General features: G+C 38.0%; 1 protein-coding gene and 1 long non-coding RNA gene across 5 annotated transcripts; one reads left to right on the top strand and one right to left on the bottom strand.

Moving 5' to 3' along the window:
- Positions 1–424: 424 nt before the first annotated feature.
- On the top strand, positions 425–14,413 carry LOC127871319 (uncharacterized). Its single transcript, XR_008045285.1, has 3 exons — positions 425–670; positions 9,366–9,561; positions 14,278–14,413. It is a non-coding gene; the product is annotated as an uncharacterized LOC127871319 (long non-coding RNA).
- Positions 7,508–25,239, bottom strand: LOC127871318 (uncharacterized). 4 transcript variants are annotated; one of them, XM_052414118.1, is made up of 10 exons: positions 25,176–25,229; positions 19,360–19,549; positions 18,794–18,911; positions 18,196–18,296; positions 17,301–17,442; positions 15,790–15,884; positions 14,868–14,973; positions 14,278–14,402; positions 9,399–9,561; positions 7,508–8,415 (listed from the first exon to the last, which is right to left on the bottom strand). In XM_052414118.1, the coding sequence occupies exons 2-10, from the start codon at positions 19,525–19,527 to the stop codon at positions 8,252–8,254; spliced, it is 1,182 nt and encodes a 393-aa protein (XP_052270078.1). In that variant the 5' UTR covers positions 19,528–19,549; positions 25,176–25,229; the 3' UTR covers positions 7,508–8,251. The 4 variants fall into 4 exon arrangements, with proteins under 4 accessions (XP_052270078.1, XP_052270081.1, XP_052270080.1 ...); XM_052414121.1 differs by lacking the exon at positions 9,399–9,561 and adding an exon at positions 13,730–13,818 and having other exon boundaries at positions 7,508–8,334; positions 14,116–14,402; positions 25,176–25,197; XM_052414120.1 differs by lacking the exons at positions 14,278–14,402; positions 14,868–14,973 and adding an exon at positions 10,165–10,270 and having other exon boundaries at positions 9,399–9,686; positions 25,176–25,239.
- Positions 25,240–25,398: the final 159 nt, after the last annotated feature.

Here is a 25,398-nt window from a genome sequence, read left to right as displayed (position 1 = left end):
TGACTAATCTATGCGGAGTATTTGTTAAAAGAAATACAACATTAGCCATTAAAAGATTTGTCGTTACTGAACGGAACCTGGTGGATTTTGCCTGGCTCTGTCCAACCGATGTGCGAAGCTTAATCCATATGACTAAACTCGCTGTAATAATTACCAGAAAAGGAATACCTGTAAAACATACCCAGTCAGAAATATAATCAAATAAAAACCATGTATGACTTGTTGACACTCTGTACACCCTATTTTGAATTGTTTCGAGTGTATTTGCGATGAAATTTCGAAGGTAATTTACTACCACAACAGCGAAAGATGTCGCAAATTCCGCAAGTATAACCCGTTTTACCGTCATCATCTGTTTGACGTTAAACGGCATCGTTATACTCAAAAATCTCTCTGTAGTTATGACAACCAGCGTCCACGTCGACATTGCCTTAGCCGTATCATATACGAAACTATTATATTGGAGGATAACCACTGATTCTATATAATTTGTCACCGTGGAACTAAAGAAAGAAAGAATATTCATCAGCGGAGTCACACATGTCGCCAGCAAATCTTCTCCAGCAAGTATTCCGAACAGAATACTAGTTGTAGTTACTTTGTCCCTCGCAACCACTAGTATTATAAGCACATTGCCGAAAATCGACGAAGCTACCATCGGCATTGCGAGGTAAATAAACACTTTTCTCATTGTTTGCATCTGGGTTGCGAAGCTGATATCTTCCGTGGCGTTGCCTGAGGTATTCATTTCATCAAAATGTTTGAACCTAATGAATAAACCTTCACCCGAACAAACTAAATCAGTTTTGATATGTCAACATATTTATAGCTAACTGAGCAATGATTAAATTATAATAATGAATTGGTGATTTTTAAAATATGAAAGGACTACGTACGCTGTAAACCATTAGGGAAATCTTAAAGTCTTAAATCTTAACGATTGATAACCTCTCATGAAAGTGTCGCCATATCTTACCTCCGTAATAACGCGGACATGAAACCATTTAAAAAGATATGTAGCAAGCATAAACGGCATTCGTTATCGTTGATTCGCTATCAAAATTATACATTCCTATATAATTCAGTGAATTGATTTATGGTAAATGTTGCTTTGATGATACTGGTTTTAACCCAAAATATAAAACAGATGATCCTCACCATATATAGCAGGAAACATTTTGTTACAACAAACTTCTCCCGTGTATGCTATTAATGCTCCGGAATCTGGCATAGCCAGTTTTTACCCTAGGGTAAGGATTTAAACAAATGTTTTAAATGACAACAATACACTATAGCACACACAATATTACATTTTTGGACCTTGTTTCTTTTTCAATTAAAAGATTCTTTCAGTTTTTGTACTGTGAAAGGTTATATTATTTAAGACTCGCAGGGCGTGACCAGATTTTTATCGCAGAGGCATTTTTGGAAATCTTTGTAAAAAAAACTACTATAATGTGTTACCTATCATTGGCGTCGCACTAAAGTGCGGCGACTAGTATGTAATACGTTTTTTTTTCGCTTATGTATATATTTTTGTTGTCAGAATATCTTGCATAGTGGTGATTTTTTGTGTAAATTAGTGTAAATAAGAACTGCATTTGTGCCTATTACATTTACTACAACATTTATTGCCAATAATGCAAAGCTAATTCGTTTAATGAATAACTGATCACAGGGACTGGGCAATAAAAAAAGATCACAGGGACTGGGCAAATACGGGAACCGGTGAAACTTTCTGGTTTTGTATAAAAACAAAACTTCTTTGTTCTATCCTAGCAACCACCTAGTTACTAATAAAGGCGCTAGAGAGCGCGACACGTATTATTAATTGTAATAATGAGTCTTGATAAAGGAAGCAGCCGCTTATCAATGAGGAGCACCATCACAGCACCCCAGTCTCATTACTATCAAGTGCTCCTAGGTTGTTTTTTTAAGAACCACATATAGAAGGCCGCAGGCCTGATCCGTATCTTGCCAGTGGTATGGACCCTTTGGTATGGATCTTTAACCCCGCTCACTATCCAGCGTTTAAACTTCCGGGTCAACAGTTAAACCGACTATTAATAGCTTAATAATATCTTAGTTAGAAGATCTTATCTTAGTTAGAAAGTAATTTTTCAAGCGGTTCCGTAGTGTAGTGGTTACACGCTCGCTTCACATGTGAGAGGCCCAAGGTTCGAGCCCCAGTAGAATCAAATTATTTTATTTGTGTTCTATGTTAACTTTTTGTTTTGATATAGACATTTTAGTTTAAATAAATATGCTGTTTTATTGTAACAATTTTTTGTTTTTATTATGCCCATGATATACATGTGTGAGAGGGTGGTGGATTCGTTAACACATTAAAACTTGTACAGTGTTTTCATATCAATGAGTACTCAACCCCTATCGTAAATGAGCAACGTAAGAATACGTTCAGAATCATCTCCCTTTGAAGTTGAGAAAAATATGAAATTACGCTTACAAGATGAAGCAGATTTTTTAAAACCTACACAGTTCTGTTCCATTAATGAAAACTGCACACGGATGCCAGTAAAAAAAGGAAACCAATGTAAATAAAATGAACTATGAAATATTTGGGGGTTACAACACAAAATCATAGATGATGGTTATTTTGGAGTTATAACACAAAATCATAGATAATGGTTATTTGGGGGTTATAACACAAAATCATAGATAATGGTTATACCAGTATCTTTTTCTATTTTGTTTAAAATAATCGGCCAATATATTAATGTTTACAGTAGAAAAAAAATCGTTCCATGTAACTTCATTGAGTGCCTTTTACACTGAAATTCCCAACGTCCTTTGATACTTTGCATCAATACTTATCTTGTTTGCTTTATGAGATATTGAGAATGTGATTAATCTGTTGATATAAAGAAATACTACTTTCTTAAATTACAGGATCAGACCTGGACGAAAAAAAGGGTATGAATAGACATACATACTATCTCAAAAACAATATTTCAATAACTTAAATAGTACAAAATGTTATCACATTTTGATTCATATTAGACTTTATAAAAAAGTAATTACATGTATGTGTAAAGCCTTTTAACTGTGCTTAAAAAGTCAGTTAGAAAAAGCTAGATTGAACCAATACTTTGGGGCAAAATTTTTATTAAATCTAAATAAAACAGCATCAGCATAAAAGGATACTGATTTGCATTATTTTATCATATTTTACTGTACGCATAAACAAATACTGTATATAATAAGGAACTATGCTACTTGAACATATGATATCGCGAAGGTCATACAAGAAACGACCGATTTCTAAAAGGGTTTCCTTCAATAACTTATTTATTCCCACGTATCTTGAAACCAAATATCGCGGGAAGCAGGAATACCTAATAGGCGTATTGATGTAAATTGAAAAGTACATATAAAGAAGCTCATTGAGTGAAAATACATGTCCTCTTCTCAGTGCCGTATTAGCACCGTGGAGGCCCATAGGCAGTGAAACTTTTGGGGCTCACGCCCCAGGCCCCTAGTCGGCTGTAACAGAATTTAATTGAATACATGAGTCATACCAAGTGCCACTCTGTTAGTATATTCACACATGCCTCAGTCTACTCAGTATATTGCTAGCGCTCATCACATGCACGCGCACTACCAAGTTGCCTGATTATATATTTATTATGGATGTATAATAAACTTATAAACCATACTTGTAGTTTATTAAGTACACCATAAACCATAAGTGACTGTTAGTGCGCTAGTGACCAGTCGATTTTACTCGTTTAAATTAGCCTACCAGTGAAAAGACTGAGAATTGTTTTCAAATTAATTGCATTCATATCTTTCAAAATAAAAACGGTCTGGTTTTTACATTTTTACCAGCGCTACTTATGATTGATCAATACATTGAGGTAGGTGACATCATACACAGGATCTGAGCAAAGACTGAAATATGTATAGTGCTATAGTGTCTCTAAATTTTCAGACAAATTGTGAGTCGATTATTTTGTTATGTAAATTTGTGAAAACAACAAATATCATAATAATATTATTTTTTTTAGAGCTATTACAGTACTTATGTTCATTAATCCACCTAACGATTATGCCAAAGTGAGAATCCATGGAACGTTATGTGGTAAATTTTAATTCGATAATTTAACGGGTTTTGCCAATTGTTGTCAGTATACAAAACACAGCTCTCATTTACAACAATGCAACAATAAATACACTAAAGTTAATATAATCAACGTGCAGTCTCGACAAAAAACTGCTATCTAGCTCTGCTCTTTTTGTCGTCAAACGGGCCTGATTTTGATTTCAACCATGTTTCCGTTGTACAGTAGATGGACATGTCCGCCTTCCGGGAGTGTCTTCAGGGCGGATAGAAGCCGCTCATGTCGCAGCCCGTCTCCCCAGAGTAGAATTCGGCGGGGGGAAGGGAGGGGGAAGGGAATGCAGTTCCGGAACGGGAGAGCCCCCGAGTCATGTCTGAAATACCAGCAAAAATAAAGCTATCGCTAAAGCTTTGGTACAAAAACACGACATGACATGTGCATATTTGCATACACTGAGTTAAACTAACCCACGTGTAACCATGTCGGAATGGCGAAACATTACAGGACATGAAATATTGTAATATATAATGAAAAGGTCGAAACGCTGTTTACATGTGTTTCTGTGTGAAACAATATGAAATAAAATAACACATATTTGCACAGAAGCCAAAGAAGGGAGTTAGAACTTGCTAGAAACATCAAGACATGTATCGATAATTTGTCAGATATTAAACACAGTCATTCTTGTCCGTTACGCTTCGATTTACAATTCCCCATATTGTATGTGAAATAACATGTCATGCAGCATTTAAATCAGTATGTAATCGCTTTCAATTTAGAATAATGGCAAACATCGTTATCAAAACATGTAATGTGTATATTGTATAAAGTGCACTTACAATGTAATAATTGGTTTTGGCGTGCTTTTGTTTTTCATGTAAATTTTAAAACCAAACGGCCCCATGTAAAATATAAGATAAATTAGATTATAACGAAATATGGATAAACATATTGTTTGGACCAGTCTAACATGCAAGAAATTTGAGACGACATGTTAATTATGCACCGGTCTTGAATGGATGACGAGCAGGCTGTATACCGGTTTGAGTAAAAGATTTGTTGCAAACAGTTAAGTATACATGTAAACACAATCGAACAATATAAGTTTAGCAGGTCTAATAATTATTTTTTATACCACATTGATATAGCGCCCTTTTCATACTCGAGATGTGCGTTCAAAGGCGCTTTACATGTGCTTCCGATTATCACTAAGGACATCAGCAATTATTAGACGTATGACAATAAAAGGGATATTCTATCGCTGAGATAGCGGAAAAAATAAATGAATCAAAGACATCAAACGTGAATATACCTAATTCATTTGCAATCAGCTCTGTTTGTGATCAAACGTAAGAGCTTTTTAATAATTATGGAGAAGCTTTTGGTGTTCACTAGGGTAAGAGTAATCTTAAATTCATCGAAGCGATAGCTTTGTTAATAATTATGGCCTGACGTTTGATGCTCTCTAGGGTCAAATTAACCGTTTAATTACTACGTGTGTTTATATGGGAGTCATTTGGTCATAATCTGTAAAACGCGACCACACTTTCAAATCAAACGGCTTTCAATTAAAAGATAACAATAATTTCAATTAAGTTATTTGCTTATCGTGCCAACGTTTTTAATACATGTCACATTAAGTAGTATGAAGACGGCATATAATTACAAACACATATAAGCCGTTCTCTGTGAAAAGGGGGTTTAATGCATGAGCGTACAATATCGTCCCAGATTAGCCTCTGTAGTCTGCGCAGGCTAATCAGAGACGACACTTTCCGCCTAAACTGAATTTTTGCTAAGATACTTTTTTTAAATAGAAAATCTCATACAAGCGGAACGTGTCGCCCCTGATTAGCCTGTGCGGACTGAACAGGCTAATCTGGGACAACACTTTACGCACATGCATTTAACCCCCTTTCCACAGAACCCGACTCATTTAGCTAAAATATATGTCAGCAAAATAACAGGAATCAAGCTAAACAGAAGATAAATGTTTGTAATATCATTCTGGTATATTTATGTAATTATAAATCCGTTTGCTTGCAATGTGTCACATATGCGCTTTCTATTTTCAGTATGTACAAATAGTACTGCAATAAATTGCGCGAATTTTTATTGAATGCAGCTGGATTCTCTCTCATATTGCAATCGCCCCATTTATATTTGCTAGATTGGTGATGGAGATTGTGTGTCGCAGGCGACAGATTTGTATGCTAGATAGCGGCGGGAACTGAACGTGCGACCCCTGCGCTGTGAACCAAGTCTGCTACACTTGACCACGGGGTTCTGCTATAAATGCATTCAAAATAGAGTACGGGTATAGATTCCTTTTGGATATAGTATCATTCGCTATTTTTGACAATGGCGTCTATTGATTTGTAAGCTGTTATGACATCTTTAATAAAGATTCTAACATTCTAACAACTATTCAGTTAAAGCAATTTATCATGCCACCATGTGCTTTGACAAGCTAATGTGATAAGACGAAGGCAACATGCAATTTAGTTTAGTATTGAAATGAATGACGATTACGGTTACATGCTTACAGGAAATATCTTACACCGTATGAAAATAGCATGTATTAAATGACAAATGGCGAACACAATCATCAATTATCGTTTTCAAAAATGATTACATTATCACCGGTCTTCAAAAAAGCGAATAAGATACGAGTTATATTGATAGTTGTGGCAATCAGGAACAGAACCTTGTTCATGACGTTCGTAAGTTCAGACATATGCATCAAAGGTTACAAAATCGAATGTTCGAATGAATTCGATTTTTTAGAACGAATAGTGGAATATCATTTTAGTATTAGTTCTCATAACTAGTATTTATGTAACGTTTCGGCATCTACAGAATTGATACAATGCGAAAAAGAGTTTAACTCTAGTGAGTATGCAATGGTGAGTCCTTTTTCACATAATGCTAATTTCATAAACTTTATACAATATATATTACTCCTAACCCATGCATTGTTGGCAAAACAAGATATATCCTCTGGACAAATCCATGGGTTTACAGACTGTCATAATTAGAGGGTTGGCTTTCTTTGGGGTATATCTAAAAAATGTATACACGTTTTATATTATAGATATAAAACACGTAACGGCAGAAGCCATCATTGGTTGGCATGACACATAACATAAAAGGAAATCCATTAAAACTGTAAAATGTATAAAGTATCGAGCAATCATGTTGATTATCATAACTACAATCATATTTATAACATAGAACAAACCTTTTGATTATCGTAGATTGATAAGTATATAAGTTGATAAATTTAATTCCTGTCCTGGGAGAAATTTTCCAGCACATTACGCAGATAGTATTGAGGTCCAAATGATAATAACAAAGTCTTTTGGAGATAGTTGAAATCATGGTGCGATTTGACCGTTGTCAACATAAAATGTATAAAACACACGCGTTCTGAGTGTCTTTAATAATAATAACATAAATACCGCATGACGACAATACAAATGAACAATACTTTATAATATGCATCAATCACAATGCAATATTTCTCAAAACAGTGAACGAATACTGTGAGGTATGTCGAATTAAACATGCCCATACAACCAAACAGTATTTAAAGTAACAAAAATCATTCCAAACAACGTATGTATTGCACATTTCCACACAAGTTGACAGTATAGGTAGAGCACATTTATAAAACATGAGAAGTTTATCCGATTACATAGACATAGAAATATAGTTAGTAGTTTTTTATTGCATAAACCCTTAAATCCGAATACATATAACAAAACACAAAAAATTAACGTGATAATGAAAACGCATCCCCAACATTTTTCATATCAAGTTCGACAACCGAGTATTTCTTTTTGTGTATAATGTGTAAAAACATAAAGTGTATAAATACTGATAACACACGGTGTATTGAATATTTGGCCCCTCGAAACAATGTATATATGTATTTTAACACACAGCGTACGCAGTAAATATTTCGTAGACAATTCATTGTTATCCTTTTAAAACTGAACACGTGTGAGATTTAACAAATCAAATTATTTGTTTGATGTACACGCTGGATTAATTTTTCTTTCAAGAGCAATATGAATACCGACACTATGAAAGTCAGGCTAGACTCGCTATAATCATTTAATTCGTATTGCGTTGCTTCGGTATCATTATATTGAACGCTACATGTTTCACGCGCTATGCGCTGCCACGTGGCGGTCACGCGGTGTTGCTCTGCTCGGCGACCATCTTCTCCTGCTCCTGTTTATGGAACGTGTCTGTTCATGTGTACGATGGCCCATTTTTTCATCCACGGTCCTTGGATCGTCGTGTCGAATTCCTCTTCCGTCAGGTCCTGAAAAACACGTGCAGCAAAAAATATTAACACAATTTGGCGCGAAAATAGGAACACCATCTTCCGCAAAAATATCAACAATATTTTAAGCATGATGCGGCGTCTCATCAGGGTCTGCGCTGTTTGCTTAAAGGAATTTCTGTAAGAAATATTCTAAATATAGAAATAAATATACTAGACATCCCTAATTTTGGGAAATAAATTGATCCAATTTAGAAGGATGGGAGAGTCCATTAGGCATTAATGGGTTAACACCACGTGTAGTTAAACTGTTCGCACCTTTTGTCGAAAAACATATTAACAATATGTTGCATAAACAAATATGAAGTTCAAACATTACGATTATGAACATCGCATTTATATTGGGCCTTCTAAAATCATTCTGATCTTAAAGGGACTGTCAACCACGACGACGAAGAAAAGAAAAGTTGTAAAATACCGTATTTTTTTTACAATTATTAGTTTATATTGATTAAAATATCACGACTGGATATATATTACATTACTTGAAAAAAGTTGTTAAGTTTTCATATTTTCAGTATAGTTGGTAATAAATTTTACTGGGTATGTCTACCAGGTAACTACCAGTTAACTATAAATAACGCCAGTAGATTGATCATCATCGACACGTGGTAACCCCAGGAATGCAAATTGTACACGCGTAGTGAATTATATATATTTTAAATATAAAATGATCAATCTACTTGCGTTATTTATAGTGTGTATATCGTTATGTCACATATTTTCGCGATGTACTTTCGATTTCACATTGCGAAATTTTATTAAAGAATATACTGAAAATATAACTTTTTCTAGTAAAGTTATATACCAGTCGTGATATTTTAATCAATATAAACTAACAATTGTAAAAAAATACGGTATTTTAGAACTTTTCTTTTTTCGTCATTCGTGGTTGACAGTCCCTTTAAGAAGTATTTATTTTCTTAAAGGCACAAATAACACGTCACAACACAGCCACTCACCGCCTTGTCGCCCTTCACATACTCCGTCTGCATAAAGGGGCCTATTCACCGAGTCGAACTCCGTCCAGTCCACCTTGAAGTGCGGGTCCGATCCCTTGCGCATCACGACGCCGTTTTTGAGCTCCCAGAGACCCGCCGGATCGGACGCCCGCTGCCACCGGAGGTCGAGGCTCCATCGGATGTGCCTTGGACATGTTCGGCAGGCTCCGGTGAGGATGACGTTATTGAAGAGGATAAAGCCGCCGCTCTTAACCGGAAGTGTGCGGCGGTCGCGCTCCATATTCACGCCTACAATGACGTGTGTGTTTTTTATTTTGGATTTTTCGTCGTTTTCCACAGTATATCAGTCATATCACGACACGCACATAATAAACTTACGCTTTTCCTAAATATGCGCTTTGTTTTCCATGACAAAGTTAAAGTCAGTAACTTACGAATTTCTTTCTTGAATCAGAGTAAGGGATAGAATGACAGAATAAATAATTTGAGCCGCGCTCTTGGAAAACTGGGCTTAATGGATGGATGTGCGTAGAGTGTTGTCCCAGATTAGCCTGTACAGTCCACGCAGGCTAATCAGGACGACACTTTACGCCTTAACTTGATTTCCGCTAAGAAGATGCATACTTTTAACCAAAAATTCCATAAAAGCGGTAAGTCTCGTACCTGATTTGCTTGTGCGGACTGCATTGGCTAATCTGGGACGACACTTTGCGCACATTATTTTACCACAAAGGCTGAAAAAAACGTATGTCAATGTGATCCGCACCCAGCGTCCTCTCCATCTCCGCCTCCTTCAGGATGGTGTAAAACGTGTCTCCATAGCAACACTGGTGGGTGGCGACCTTAACCGTCCGGTGGCCCTTGTCCATAACCTTAAATTGAAACATAAAGGTCAGCTTGGCCAAAGCCCTTTACCGCTACCTTTCCGCTCCCTTGAATACAAAATAGAGGTCAACATGTCTCATTTGTATGAAAATAAGTGTCACTAATGTTTGGCTTTATTGATGACTGACGTCGGCGGCGTCAAATACGTCAAAAATAACCAGACACAGCGTGCTAAGGTGAGCTAAACACATCCGTAGACGTAAAGTTTTCAACGCCCTGTAACTCCTCCTGTAATCAGCCAAATGAAGCCCAAGTTTACATTGGTCGGATTAAAATTCTCCAATAAATACCATAAGTGTCTAACATGCAGCTGTTTCCTACGATGCGCGCCTCGTTCTGGGAAAACTGGGCTTAATGCATGCGAGTAAAGTGTCATCGCATACTCTGAGACAACATTCTCCACCTAGACTAGATTTTCTTTTAGGAGAGACTTCCTTTAAACGAAAAATCCCATCAAAACAAAATGTTAAGTCCCTGACACACCTGTGAAAACTGTACATATAGAACAATAGGTTAGTGTTGATTATAGATCAGGTTTATCATGCTCGGCTTAGAAAACAAAGCACGAGCCTTGGCGAGTGCTTTTCGTTTTCGTGCCGAGTATGATAAACCTGGTATATAATCAATATTTATCTATTATTCTATTTATCCCACTTTTTATTCAGTAAACCTTTTTATTTTAACAAAATTCGTTTAACCGGATAATGTCGCGTTTTCATGAGTGTGTATTGTACTTTGATAATGACTGTAGTGTAACCAAGGTCAGTGTATTGGTCCGCTTTCCAAAAATAACCTTTTTTTTAATCAGAATATCGTTCTGTGACAAAGAGTCGTGCTTAATTATTTACAATTTTATTCATTTTGAATTGCAAATCTAAAAGTTGTATAACATCAATATAACATTTCGTTGTTATATGCAAGGAACTACATTTGTTTACAATGTAGCACGTGCTTTTGATTATACCAGATATTTAATCAACTGGGCTTTAATCAACCGAATTCGCTGTAAAAGTGGGATAAAGACTATTTGGGATGACACTTAGAGCGCATGTTTAAAGCCCGGTTTTCCCAAAACGCGGTCCATATGAGTCGTGTTCTGAGAAAACGGGGCATAATGCATGTGCGTAAAGTGTCGTCCCAGATTAGCATGTGCAGTCTACACAGGCTAATCAGGGACGACACTTTCCGCCTAATTTTTTTGATTTTGCTGAGAAGAGATTTCATTCAAACGAAAAATGTCATAAAAGCGGAAAGTGTCGTCCCTGATTAGTCTGTGGGGACTACACAGGCTAATCTGGGACGACACTTTACGCACACGCATTATGCCCAGTTTTCTCAGAACGCGGTCCATATGTAGACGTTTCAAGTTGGTTACCTCGAGACAGCCGTTCTCAGCTTTGGAGTCCACACACGGAATCCAGACGGTCGGTACGTGTCGTTGTCAAGGTAGTAGACGTCTGTAACAAGCGTGGCATCAGACGTTAACGTAGCATATGATAGTTACTACCAGTATATATAAAATCTCAAAAATTTAAAACGAAAACAGACAACTACTTGGAAAATGACAACTTCATTCTTCTTAATAATTTGTTTTTACAAATATACATTATTATCAGTTGGTTTCATGAATAATATCTACTATTATGATACGTCGTTGTCTAAGAAACTTCGATTGCAGTATGTCAAAAATAGCCAATTAAAGTTCACCCTTCGGAAAATTATGAAAAATAATTCAACTTACAGAATTAGTATTTCAAAAGATTGTCATGGCATTTGTTTTTAATCAGAAAAAAAGTTTATTTGAAAATAATAAAGCCTTCTATACCCATATGCACATTTCAAAGCATAACTCATTCAATCAGTTCCGGTAAACTTTTTGCCGCATTTATCCCCCCTGAAAGCATAATTCAAAAGCTTTCTTGCTAAAACTTTGTTCATTTATTCCTTTACCTTATGTATACCTTAGACACTTATCATTTTGTTTTTATTAGGGCATTATGGAAAATTAAATACAAATTAATTGGATCTGCTGATTATACGGAACTGGTTGACAAACTATACACATTTTATATTACGGATATAAAACACGTAACGACAGAAGCGATCATAAGGTGACATGACGCATCACATAAAAAGAAATCCGTTCAAACGGTAAAATGTATGAAGCATCAACAGTCAAGTTGATGATAATTATTACAATCATATATATAAAACAAAACAAACCTTTCAATTATCGTAGATTGATAAGTATATAAGTTGATAAATTTAATTCTTGTCCTAAGAGAAATTTTCTTGCACATTACGCCGATAGTATTGAGGTCCAACAGATAATAACAAAGTCTTTTGGACATAGTACAAATAATTGTGCGTTTTGACCGTTATTAACATTAAATGTACAAAACGCACTCGTTTTTTGTGTATTTAATATTAAAAACTAAGATACCGCATGACGAAAATACAAATGAACACTGCTTTACAATACGCACCAATTTCACTGCAATATTTGTATTTCAAAACGTGAACGAATACTGCGAGGTATGTCGAATTAAACATCATATGCAACCAATCAGTATTTCAAGTACAAAAAAAATCAAAACAACGTATGTATTGCACATTTCCACACAAATTTGTCAGTATGGGAAGAGCAAAAAATTTATTAAACATGATAAGTTAATTCGATTACATTGACATGGACATAAACATGATAAGTTAATCCGTATACATAGACATAGAAACATAGTTGTAGTTTTTAATGCATAAACCCTTTAATCAGAATACATATAACAAAACAACAACAATTAACGTGATAATGAAAACGTATACCTGAACTTTTTTTCATATGGAGTTCTAGTACCGAGTATTTCTTTATTTTGTACAAGTTGTAAAAACATAAAGAGCATACATACTGATAAAACACGGTGTATTTTGAACAATTGGCCCTTCGAAACATGGTATATAATTGTATTTTAACACACATCCAATCAGACGTTTATTCAATCCGGTATGTACAGAGGTTGCAACCCTGTTCATAAAGCAGAAATATCACGTCTGAATTGAAATTATATCAGAAAAAATCCTTCATTTTGCAAACAATATGAAGACTTCGGCACTTCAATGTGGACAAATGAAATTAAGAGTGTTTCAAAAGCAAAAATAATAGTTAATAATTCGTTGACAAATTATTTTTATCCTGTTGAAATTGAAATACGTGTTTTCGATTTCACAAATTATTATTGTGATGTACAAGCTTCTTTAAAGAGAAGAATGAATACCGACACTAACAAAGTCAGACTAGACTCGCTATAATAATCATTTAAAGCATATTACTTTGCTTCGGTATCATTATAGTGCAAGCTACATGTGTCACGCGCTGTTCGCTGTCACGTGGCGGTCACGCGGTGTTGCTCTGCTCGGCGGCCATCTTGTCCTGCTCCTGTTTAAGGAAGCGGTCCACGTGTCTGTTCATATGTACGATGGCCCATTTTTTCATCCACGGTCCCTGGATAGTCGTGTCGAATTCTTCTTCCGTCAGGTCCTGAAAAACACGTGCCGTAAATATATTAACACAATTTGGCGCGAAAATAGGAACACCATCGTCCGCAAAAATATCAACAATATTTGAAGCGAAAAACATTACCACCACGTGTAGTTAAACTGTTCGCACTTTTTCTCGAAAAACATATTAACAATATGTTGCAGACACAAATATGAAGTTCAAACATTACGATTATGAACATCGCATTTATATTGGGCCTTCTGAAATCATTCTGATCTTAAGAAGAATGTGTTTTCTTTAAAAGTACAAATAACACGCCATAACACAGTCACTCACCATCTTGTCGCCCTTCACATACTCCGTCTGAACAATGTGCCTATTCACCGAGTCGAACTCCGTCCAGTCTACCTTGAAGTGCGGGTCCGATCCCTTGCGCATCACGACGCCGTTTTTGAGCCCCCAGAGACCCGCGGGGTCGGACGCCCGCTGCCAACGGAGGTCGAGGCTCCATCGGATGTCCTTGGACATGTTCGGCAGGCTCCGGTGAGGAATGACGTTATTGAAGAGGATAAAGCCGCCGCTCTTCACCGGAAGTGTACGCCGGTCGCGATCCATATTCACGCCTACAATGACGTTTTTTTTTTATTTCGGATTTTTTGTCGTTTTTCACAGTATTTCAGGCATATCACGACACGCACATAATATACTTACTCATTTCCTAAATATGCGCTTTTTTATGACAAAGTTTAAGTCAGTAACTTACACATTTCTTTCTTGAATTAGATTAAGGGATAGAATGACAGAATAAATAATTTGAGCCGCGCTCTTGAAAAACTGGGCTTAATGGATGGATGTGCGTAGAGTGTTGGCACATATTAGCCTGTGCAGTCCACGCAGGCTAATCAGGACGACACTTTACGCCTAAACTTTCACTAAGAAGATGCATCCTTTTAACAAAAAATACCATAAAAGCGGTAAGTCTCGTCCCTGATCAACCTGTGCGGACTGCATTGGCTAATCTGGGACGACACTTTGCGCACATTATTTTGCCACAAAGGCTGAAAAAAAGGTGTCAATGTGACTCGCACCCAGCGTCCGCTCCATCTCCGCCTCCTCCAGGATGGTGTAAAACGTGTCCCCATAGCAACACTGGTGGGTGGCGACCTTACCCGTCCGGTGGCCCTTGTCCATAACCTTGAATAGAAACATAGAGATCAGCATCACCTAATACCTTGTCCGCTACATTTCCGCTACCTTGAATACAACATAAAGGTCAACATATCGTAGTTGTATGAAAATTCGTGTCACTTATGTTTGGCTTTATTGATGACTGACGTCGGCGGCGTCACATATGGAAAAACTAACCAGACACAGCGTGCTTAGGTGAGCTAAACACATCCGTAGACGTAAAGTTTTCAACGTCCCATAACTCCTCCTGTAATCAGCCAAATGAGGCTCAAGTTTAAATTGGTCGGATTAAAATCACCTAATAAATATAAGATTTTTCTTAAATGGAGCTGTTTTCTAAGATATGCGCCTCGTTCTGAAAACACTACGCTTAATACATGCGAGTAAAGCGTCCTCGCATAATCTGAGACGATATTTTCCAACTAGACTGGATTTTCTTTTAGAAGAGACTCCCTTTCAACAAAAAATCCCATTAAAAATGTGAAGTCCCTTGTACACCTGTACAAACTGTACAGACTATTCTGGGATGACACTTAGAGCACATGTTTAAATGCCGGTTTTTCCATAACGGAGTCCATATGAGTCGTGTTCTGAGAATACTGGGCATACTGCATGTGCGTAAAATGTCGTCCCAGACTAGCCTGTGCAGTCCGCACAGGCTAATATGGGACGACATTTTCCGCTTGTATGACATTTTTCGTTTATATAAAGTCTTAGAAAAAGTCCAATTTAGGCGGAAATCTGGGACGACACTTTACGCACACGCATTATGCCCAGTTTTCTCAGAACACGATCCATATGTAGACGTTTCAAGTTGGTTACCTCGAGACAGCCGTTCTCAGCTGTGGAGTCCACAAAAGGAATCCAAACGGTCGGTATCAACATCCGGTACGTGTCGTTGTCAAGGTAGGAGACGTCTGTAACAAGCGTGGCATCAGACGTTAACGTAGCATGTGATGGTTGCTACCAATATGTAAAATCTCCAAAACGAAAACAGACAACTACTTGAGAAATGACAACCGCAGTCTACTAAATGAATTTTTCTACTGTTTAACAAATATACCACATTATCAGTATGTTTCATAAAATAATATACAACTATTATGATACGGTTGTCTACGAACGATTGCAGTGTGAAAAACATGAACATTGTTTAGTTGTCTACGAACGATTGCAGTGTGAAAAACATGAACATTGTTTAAAATTGCACCGGTTGACGGCTCCCTGCGCTTATATCGACTGAGCTTGTTCAGAGAAAGTGTTAATAGTTGGTGATTCCCTGATCGTTGTTGTATGATAGAAATACTGTGAGCCGCGTTCTGGGAAAACACGGCTTAATGCATGTGCGTTAAGTGTCATCTCAGTTGAGCCTGCGCAATCCGCACAGGCTAATCAGGCATGACACTTTCCGCTTTTATGACATATTTCGTTAAAAGGAAGTCTCTTGTACAGACAATCCAGTCTAGGCGGAAGTCTCTTGTACAGACAATCCAGTCTAGGCGGAAGTCTCTTGTACAGACAATCCAGTCTAGGCGGAAGTCTCTTGTACAAACAATCCAGTCTAGGCGGAAGTCTCTTGTACAGACAATCCAGTCTAGGCGGAAGTCTCTTGTACAGACAATCCAGTCTAGGCGGAAGTCTCTCTAGGCGGAAGTCTCTTGTACAGACAATCCAGTCTAGGCGGAGGTCTCTTGTACAGACAATCCAGTCTAGGCGGAGGTCTCTTGTACAGACAATCCAGTCTAGGCGGAGGTCTCTTGTACAGACAATCCAGTCTAGGCGGAAGTCTCTTGTACAGACAATCCAGTCTAGGCGGAGGTCTCTTGTACAGACAATCCAGTCTAGGCGGAGGTCTCTTGTACAGAAAATCCAGTCTAGGCGGAGGTCTCTTGTACAGACAATCCAGTCTAGGCGGAGGTCTCTTGTACAGACAATCCAGTCTAGGCGGAGGTCTCTTGTACAGACAATCCAGTCTAGGCGGAAGTCTCTTGTACAGACAATCCAGTCTAGGCGGAGGTCTCTTGTACAGACAATGCAGTCTAGACGGAAGTCTCTTGTACAGACAATCCAGTCTAGGCGGAAGTCTCTTGTACAGACAATCCAGTCTAGGCGGAAGTCTCTTGTACAGACAATCCAGTCTAGGCGGAAGTCTCTTGTACAGACAATCCAGTCTAGGCGGAAGTCTCTTGTACAGACAACCCACTCTAGGCGGAAGGTTTAGTCACTGATAACCATGTGCGGACTGTACATGCTAATATGGGACGACACTTAAACATTAATTTGGCTTAGTATTTCCAGAACGAGGCTCACAAATAAACGCACAAAAACGCTACCTTGGTGCCATGGGACGGTGGTGACGCTGTTGTTTGGCACCTTGGTACGCAGATTCCAGGCGGGATTGCCGGCTATATCCGGCCCAATGAGCTGCTCAATCACGTTCAGGAGACGCTCGTTCGCCCAGAGGTCTTTCAACGCCTTGCGGTGAAGCGTGTATTATTTTTACAATATAGAAATAATGACATTCCGGAAATATCATCAGAAGCGACGTTCTTGTTACCATCCGCTGGTCTTTATGCGGGGCAAAGAACTACATGCAGAAAAATATGTAACATTAATATGAATATTTTTTAATTGTTCTTTTCCTTGCGAACTTTTATCGGAAGCTGTAGGTTTTTACATACAACCCTTATGTTCAGCATAGTATTATATTGACATTGTTGTTTGTGTTGTTTGTCAAATAGTGTTTAGAAGAGTGACGTCCAACATAAGCTCAGAATAATAGTAGGTGATCGCATATCATCGGTACACATCCTTATCTGTCTTAATTTCATTGTCATAGACCAATTCTGAATATATGTGTCGCGTTCTGAGAAAACTGGGCATAATTCATGTGCGTAAAGTGTCGTCCCAGATTAGCCTGTGCAGTCCGCACAGGCTAATCAGGGACGACACTTTCCGCCGTAACTGGATTTTCGTGTAGGAGAGACTTCCTTTAAACGAAAAATACCATAAAAGCGGAAATTGTCGTCCCTGATTAGCCTGTGCGGACTGCACAGTATAATCTGGGACGACACTTAACGCACATGCATTAGCCCCATTTTCTCAGAACGCGGCTCATATATTGTTCATTAAGCACGTCTATCGAAGGTTTTCAACATTTTTCTTTATATTGCATTTGAATCTGTGAAGAAAGAACGACAAAATGTATTAAATGTCTCAACGCTTTACCTGTGGAACGGCGCCTAGTTTTGAGCAAATGATGCATGCGCCTGGGAAGGCCGCCTCGACTTTGGTCAACCTCTCCAGAAACCCGTACTCCGCATACAGCTCTGAAGCAGGCACAGACATGCGTTCTGGGAAAACTGTGCTTAATGCATGTGCGTACAATGTCGTCCCACATTAGCGTAAGCAGTCTGCAAAGGCTAATCAGGGACGGCATTTTGCGCCTGAACTAAATTTTCGCTAATAAGCAACTTCCTTTAAACGATAAAAAACATAAGAGCGAAAAATGTGGTCGTTGCTTAGCCTGTGGGAAGTGCATAGGCGTATCTGGGGCGACACTTTACTCACAAACATCATGTCCGGTTTTCCCATAGCGAGGTTAAAATAACATGTTATTCTCAATAAGGAACAATTAATTTTACTTAAGAATAAAGTTATGTCTTTTTAAAAGATCTAATTATTTATTCAGACGAAATGTTGACTTTAGAAACTCGTGATACGCATACTTTCATGAGCTCGATATTCTCCAAATTATAACTGGCAAAGAAACGCTGATTAGTGATTAGTAAAGCAACCACCCTAGTCACCAAGATAACAGTCGCACCTGGTATTTTTCCCGCCTTGTAGAGTTTTTGTGCGAGATCATCCACGACCCCGTTGACGCAGGCACGTACCGGCTCCAGCTCGGCCTCCGTGAAAAACTTCTCCACCACCGTGTAACCCTAGAAAATAAATCATCGGTCGAGAAACTGTCGCTCGGTCATTAGACTGTCTCAACGAATCACCATTAATTACAATTCGTACCAATTACACGGATTTGTTTGTACCTTACCAGTTTCACAGGTTTTAAGTAGAAAAGGCTTAAAAGTCGTGCTAAAATCGGGAATGCGTAACCCTCGCTACCACCCCACTCTCGGCCAAAATGTTCCAGAGCTCCCTACGCGCCTGTTTATTGAATCATTGTCGATTAACATTTATTTATACTAAGCGTTTAATTACACTAAACGAGTTGGAAGCTATATACTTGCAACTGCATGAAAACGTACATGCATTGCCATTGCATTTGTTCGTGTTCGTTCTAACAGCATAGTAGAACAGAAGTTATGAACGTGTCTATAAACGAATGAAATAGGCGTATTCGCTTGTTTACAAACAACCTCCGATACTCACATTTTCGAAGTATTCTTTGATCTGGGACGCCGGCAGCTGGCCTGGTTTCAGTTCCGACGGTTGCGGCAGCATGGCCCGGCGGTCAAACAGCTCCGGGTGTGCTTCCTCCGTGTACCCAGGATATTTGTGATCCGGAGCGATTTCTTCGTTTGTCGTCTGCGTCGCCATTTTTCACGTCAGCTGTTGTGTTCTGTATTACAGGCAGGCTCCGCAATACATATCCAACATTTGACCGATATTGATTAAATGTATGGAAGTCCAAATATATCATATAAAATGGCCATTAAACGATGTGGTTAACTGTATTAATAATTTACAACTCGGTGTTTTTATAAGCACAAACTTGTCTCATATTTAACTCATACACTGTTATGCATTCCAGGAGGTCAATTGAAAAGATACAAGACAAAAGACAAGACACCGTTATTTCATTATAATTTACGATGTGGTTGACTTGCTGTATTATACATTTAAGGTAGGTCTTTTCCCCTTTGTTCTTTTCTCTGTTTGTAGAGGACCAATCTATGTTTTTACAAAATAATATAGAGTCTGGTTTAACTATTTGCTATATTGGATAAAAATCCTGACTTAGTCCTCGCCCATTTGGATAATCTGCTTTTGTATTGTAATACTTGGGGCCTTAAAGTAATCACTTCAAAAACTAAAATTATGGTTTTCCGTAAGAGGGGCCGTTTACGCCTAAATGAGGCATGAGCAAAGGGCCTACGATAGCCCTAACATCGAAACAGTTAATAACTTTAGTTACTTAAGTATACTGTCATAAATTATACAGGTATTTTCACATTAAACCAAGAACATTTAGTACATAAAGCCCTTAATGCCATGAATACTTTGCTATACAAGTGTAAAATTTATGATCTAAAACCCAAAATACTTTGTCATCTATTTAAAGCATTTGTTTGGTTTGAGTCTTAACTTTACCTCCGAAATATTGGGTTTTACAAAGTGTAAAGAAATAGAAAGTATTCATTTAAAGTTCTGTAAACGAACGCTACAAGTAAGACTCAACAGTTGTAACGCTTGTGTTTATGAAGATACCCACTTTACATTAATCGTTTTATAAGAATGTTAAAATATTGGTTTAAAATAAGTTTAAGTAAAACTATTATTCTCCATACTGTGTGTCAAATGAAATTGTTGAAGAGTGTCATAAAGGACACATCAATTGGGTCTCACAAATTAAACAATTGTTAACGATTATGGCTATGGATATTTTTTTAATAATCATAGCTCTGTGTGCGTTACTTCTTTTATATGCCAGTTTAGAAATAGACTTAAGCCCAAGTCTCACTATTGCCGGTAGAGCCCCGGTCCATCCCGGTTTGCTAACGCCGGGAGAAAACGGGAAGATTCGTAGACATTTTTTAACGCGGTCACACTATTTCCCGGTGCCACCCCGGATGAAGCCGGTCAACAACCCGGCAGAGTCCCGGCCAACTCCGGATTAGCTACGCTTTATCCCGGTGAAGCCCCGGCAGAGCCCCGGTTGTCGCCGGTAAAGTCCCAATGGAGCGCCGGCAAAAGCCGGCAGCGTCCCGGCAGAGCACCGGTAAACCGTAACTCCGCCGGCACTCACCGGGGCTATACCGGCATCAGACGCCGGCAGAGCTACGGCAACGCCACGGTTTAACCCCGGTCGTCGCCGGTAATGCCCCGGCGGAGCCCCGATGAATGCCGATGGCGTCCCGGCAGAGCGCCGATTTACCGATGTACCGTATATATATAGGGACTCTGCCGGCATTCATTGGGGCTCCACCTAGGCACCACCGGCGACAACAGGGGCGTTGCCGTAGCTCTGCCGGGTCTGTATGGGCCCCGGTGGAGCTACGGTTCCGTCACGGTTGTTCCCGGTGCCATCCCAGTTGTTCCCGGTACCTCCGGTCGTTGCCGGTCCTTCCCGGTTCATCCCGGAGATATTAAACATTTTAATACTTTCCCGGTGGAGCCCCGGTTGTCCCCGGTTCATCCCGGTCGTCCCCGGTGGAGTCCCGGTTCATTACGGTAGAGCCCCGGTAGATCCCGGATCACGCACCTGGGCTCCACCGGCATCATAGTGAGGCTGGGCCTTTATAGATACATTTAAACAAGAACGGTATGGTACTTAAAGTAACAGTCCTGTATTAGACATGTATAGAGTTATTAAACCTACAAAAGTATAAGAATCTTATTTGGATTTGTTATAAAGGAATTTACGTATTCACTTTGTTAAGTTAAGAATTTCTGTACACCCATTGAGAATTCAAACTGGGAGGTATGCCCGCAATAATATTCCTCGCAACGAAAGATACTGTGTATGTTGCAGTAGAGATAGTGAAGATGAGTTTAACTTCATTTGTATTTGTCCATGTTATAGTGTTTTACGACAAAAATACCTTAAAAGGTATGTATATGTTATGCCATCTGTGTTTAAGTATCACCAATTACTGACTTCATCCGAAAAAATGAATTTGTCAAGTTGTCTAAATAAAAAAAAGCATTTGAATTTCGCAATTCATTGATCAATAATGCCATATAACTGGTATCTCTATAAGTAGATATTGTTCATCAACACCAACAACAATTAAAGCCGTATATATTTTAAATGATATTTCTTGTTAATATTTTGACTCCGTCAGAAATAGCTCCCTTACAGGATATTAAACGTGTTTCCTATTTTTATTCATGTTTTAAAAACTTTAAATGAAGTAATTTTTGTCCATACATACATACACTTACCTTTTGTCAGAGCTAAAAATACTATCTAAAATGTTTTTTTAAAGATCACAACATTAGTGTAACTTATGAAATTATGAATTCTTTATATATAACAGTGGCATTGTTGCAATATAAAAATTAAGGTATCAAACATTTTTTTTAATTAGAATAATTATTCTTGTTATTTAACATAAACAGTCAAGTTTGGCAAATAAAAACCATATGATCGTACAGACCTGTTACGAAAACTAAACATTCGCTATATTTGCTATTACTTCAAAACAAGGTTTTTTGTTCCGACTTACCCGTCAGACCCTAATTTTCGGTGCCGACTCTTAACTCTTTTTTTGTATTTCATGTTGAGCTTTCGATCGTGTTTGCCACATTCGATCATGTCCGCAAAAATAACGAATTAGTATAAAGAAAGACATGATGAATAGAGATTTTTAATATTTCTGTTATTGACAATCCTCATTAGAATAGAAAATACCATGTACATGTATACAGTATAACAATCAACTTTTCACAAATAAATGTTTGACTGTTCTACCTACCCTATTTTTTAAAGATGCAAGTAACAAACAACTACATATCTGTCGGGGTTTGTGTTTTTTTATAAGAAAAATGAAAGATAATTTTCAGCTCCACGTTGCTTTTTCGTGCAGGCATTTATACATGTAAACAAGAGGCATGAAAGTCCCAAAGTCGCTTACCTGAGATTCAAAGGAACTGACCTGTTCTGTGCAGCCCAAGATGTCATTAGAACAAAATGTTCTTACCAACTTTCATGACTAGTGAACACCATGGCAGCCACGTTTTTCTACAGACCAGAACCATTTTCGTACACATTCAAGATATCATTTAGACAAATATTCTGACAAAGTTTCATGAAGATTCATAACTCCATATAAGGAAAAATGCCCCGCCCCATGGTGGCCATGTTTTTCAAGCAACTGGAACCATTTTATACTTTGTCCAAGATATCATTGGGACAAATCTTCTGACCAAGTTTCATGACGATCGGAAAATAAGTGTGGCCTCTAGAATGTTAAGAAGGTTTTACAATAGCTACATAAGGAAAAATGCCACGCCCCCTTGGTGGCCATGTTTTACAACCAACCGGAATCATTTTCGAACTCATCCAAGATATCATTGGGACAAATCTTCTGACCAAGTTTCATGAAGATCGGAAAATAAATGTGGCCTCTAGAATGTTAACAAGGTTTTACTCTAGCCATATAAGGAAAAATGCCCCGCCCCCTGGCGGCCATGTTTTCCAACCAACCGGCATCATTTTTGATCTCGTTCAAGATATTATTGGGATGAATCTTCTGATCAAGTTTCATGAAGATCGGACAAAAAATGTGGCCTCTAGAGTGTTAAAAATATTTTACTTTAGCAAAATATATAGCCATACATGTTGATAAGGAAAAATGCCCCACCCCTTGGCAGCCATGTTTTTCAAGCAAACGTAACCATTTTCGAACTCATCCAAGATATCATTAAGACCAATCTTATGACCAAAGTTCTCGCCTCTAGAGTGTTTTTAAGATTTTACTATAGCCATATATAGCCATATAAGGAAAAATGCCCCGCCCCCTGGTGGCTATGTTTTTAAAGCAACCGACACCATTTGCGAACTTATACAAAATATCATTGGGACAAATCTTCTGACCAAGTTTCATGAAGATCGGAAAATAAATCTGGCTTCTAGAATGTTAACAAGGTTTTACTATAGCCATATAAGGAAAAATGCCCCGCCCCCTAGCGGCCATGTTTTCCAACCAACCGGCATCATTTTTGAACTCGTCCAAGACATTATTGGGATGAATCTTCTGACCAAGTTTCATGAAGATCGGACAATAAATGTGGCCTCTAGAGTGTTAACAAGATTTGACTATAGCCATATATAGCCATATAAGGAAAAATGCCCTGCTCCTTGGCAGCCATGTTTTTCAAGCAAACGTAACCATTTTTGAACTCATCCAAGATATCATTAAGACCAATCTTCTGACCACATTTCATGAAGATTGGACAATAAATGTGGCCTCAAGAGTGTTCACAAGGCAAATGTTGACGGCGCACAACGCACGACGGACAAAAGGCGATGACAAATGTTCACCATGAGCACGTTGTGCTCAGGTGAGCTAAAAACACAGTTAAGTCTAATAGCATACTTTTATGAAGCTCAATTCTGACCGCCTAATAACAAACTTCAAAATTTCCCCTCCGTTTAAATCCATGCCTTTAGTTCTAAGCACTTAATCTTTTGTTCTGACTGTTCACATAGGCCAAGCCTTCCTCTGACAATAACGCGCTTCATACATGTATAAGATCTATATATAACAGGACTATTGCCAAGCAATATAATGTCCCCTACCGGCTCCACCATTGTCAGAATTGTTTTTATTTGTTACTTTACTTTACTTTACTTTAAACATATTTTATTTCCAGATAATGACATTATACAAATATATACATTGGTCCATACATACAAAATGGAAAAAGGGTTAGACCTGAAGTTCTTCAACATTATCGGGGGTCCTTCCCTTGCGATAGTTTTAACATGTTGAAATGGTGACAGATTTACATAAAATATTAATCATGTCATTTACACAGTATATACACTTGGGAACATAAATCTCAATAATTATATTTATTAAATGATGACATCAGTACTACTAATAATAACAGTTGTTACCAAAAATAGTAATACAAATAGTGAAAATAATAATTAATCAAAAATATAATAATGAGTGTTAAGAAAATATAAGAAAATTTTATTTGTTGCCATAGCAACCAGAATTTTTGACGTAGGAACAAAATGAAATGACGTGCATATTGCCATCCATCCATGTTTCAAGTTTCATGAAAAAATATTATGAACTTTTTAAGTTATCGCAGGATCCAGAAAAGTGTGACAGACAGACTAACAGAGCGAAAACCATAAGTCCCCTCCGGTGAAACCGGTAGGGGACAAAAATGAAACCCCTAGGTGTCAGTCTAGTTGTGACCCCAGAGGCAGGACCGCTTAAAGATTTAACACACTAAATATGACACCCATGACCGATCCGGTTTCAGAGCATACATGTTAAGCTCACCTTAAGATGATCATGCTATATCCGGCGTCATGCGTTGGCCATTGTGCGGCTTCCACATTAAGACAATATAGAGACCACCAAGTCAAATAACAGATAAACAGAGTTTTCTCACTCTATTTATACCTCAATCTTGATAAGAATGCTTATCTTGACCTAATGTAGACATAGTTCGATTCTGAGTCACATGCGTCCAAAATTAATGTCACGATGTCAAATGGGAAAA

Source organism: Dreissena polymorpha, chromosome 3, assembly GCF_020536995.1.
Source record: "Dreissena polymorpha isolate Duluth1 chromosome 3, UMN_Dpol_1.0, whole genome shotgun sequence".
NCBI lineage: Eukaryota > Metazoa > Mollusca > Bivalvia > Myida > Dreissenidae > Dreissena > Dreissena polymorpha.
The sequence above is the reverse complement of the archived record's forward strand: the minus strand, read 5'-3'. Positions and strand labels throughout refer to the sequence as shown.

Excerpts from the sequence above, each read along its gene's own strand:
- LOC127871318 (XM_052414120.1), bottom strand. The coding sequence starts at position 19,527 with ATGGCGACGCAGACGACAAACGAAGAAATCGCTCCGGATCACAAATAT. Across the intron at positions 18,912-19,359 it reads TCAAAGAATACTTCGAAAAT|GGTTACACGGTGGTGGAGAA; the intron begins GTGAGTATCGGA and ends TTTATTTTCTAG. Across the intron at positions 9,687-10,164 it reads GGAGATGGAGAGGACGCTGG|GCGTGAATATGGAGCGCGAC; the intron begins GTGCGGATCACA and ends ACGTCATTGTAG.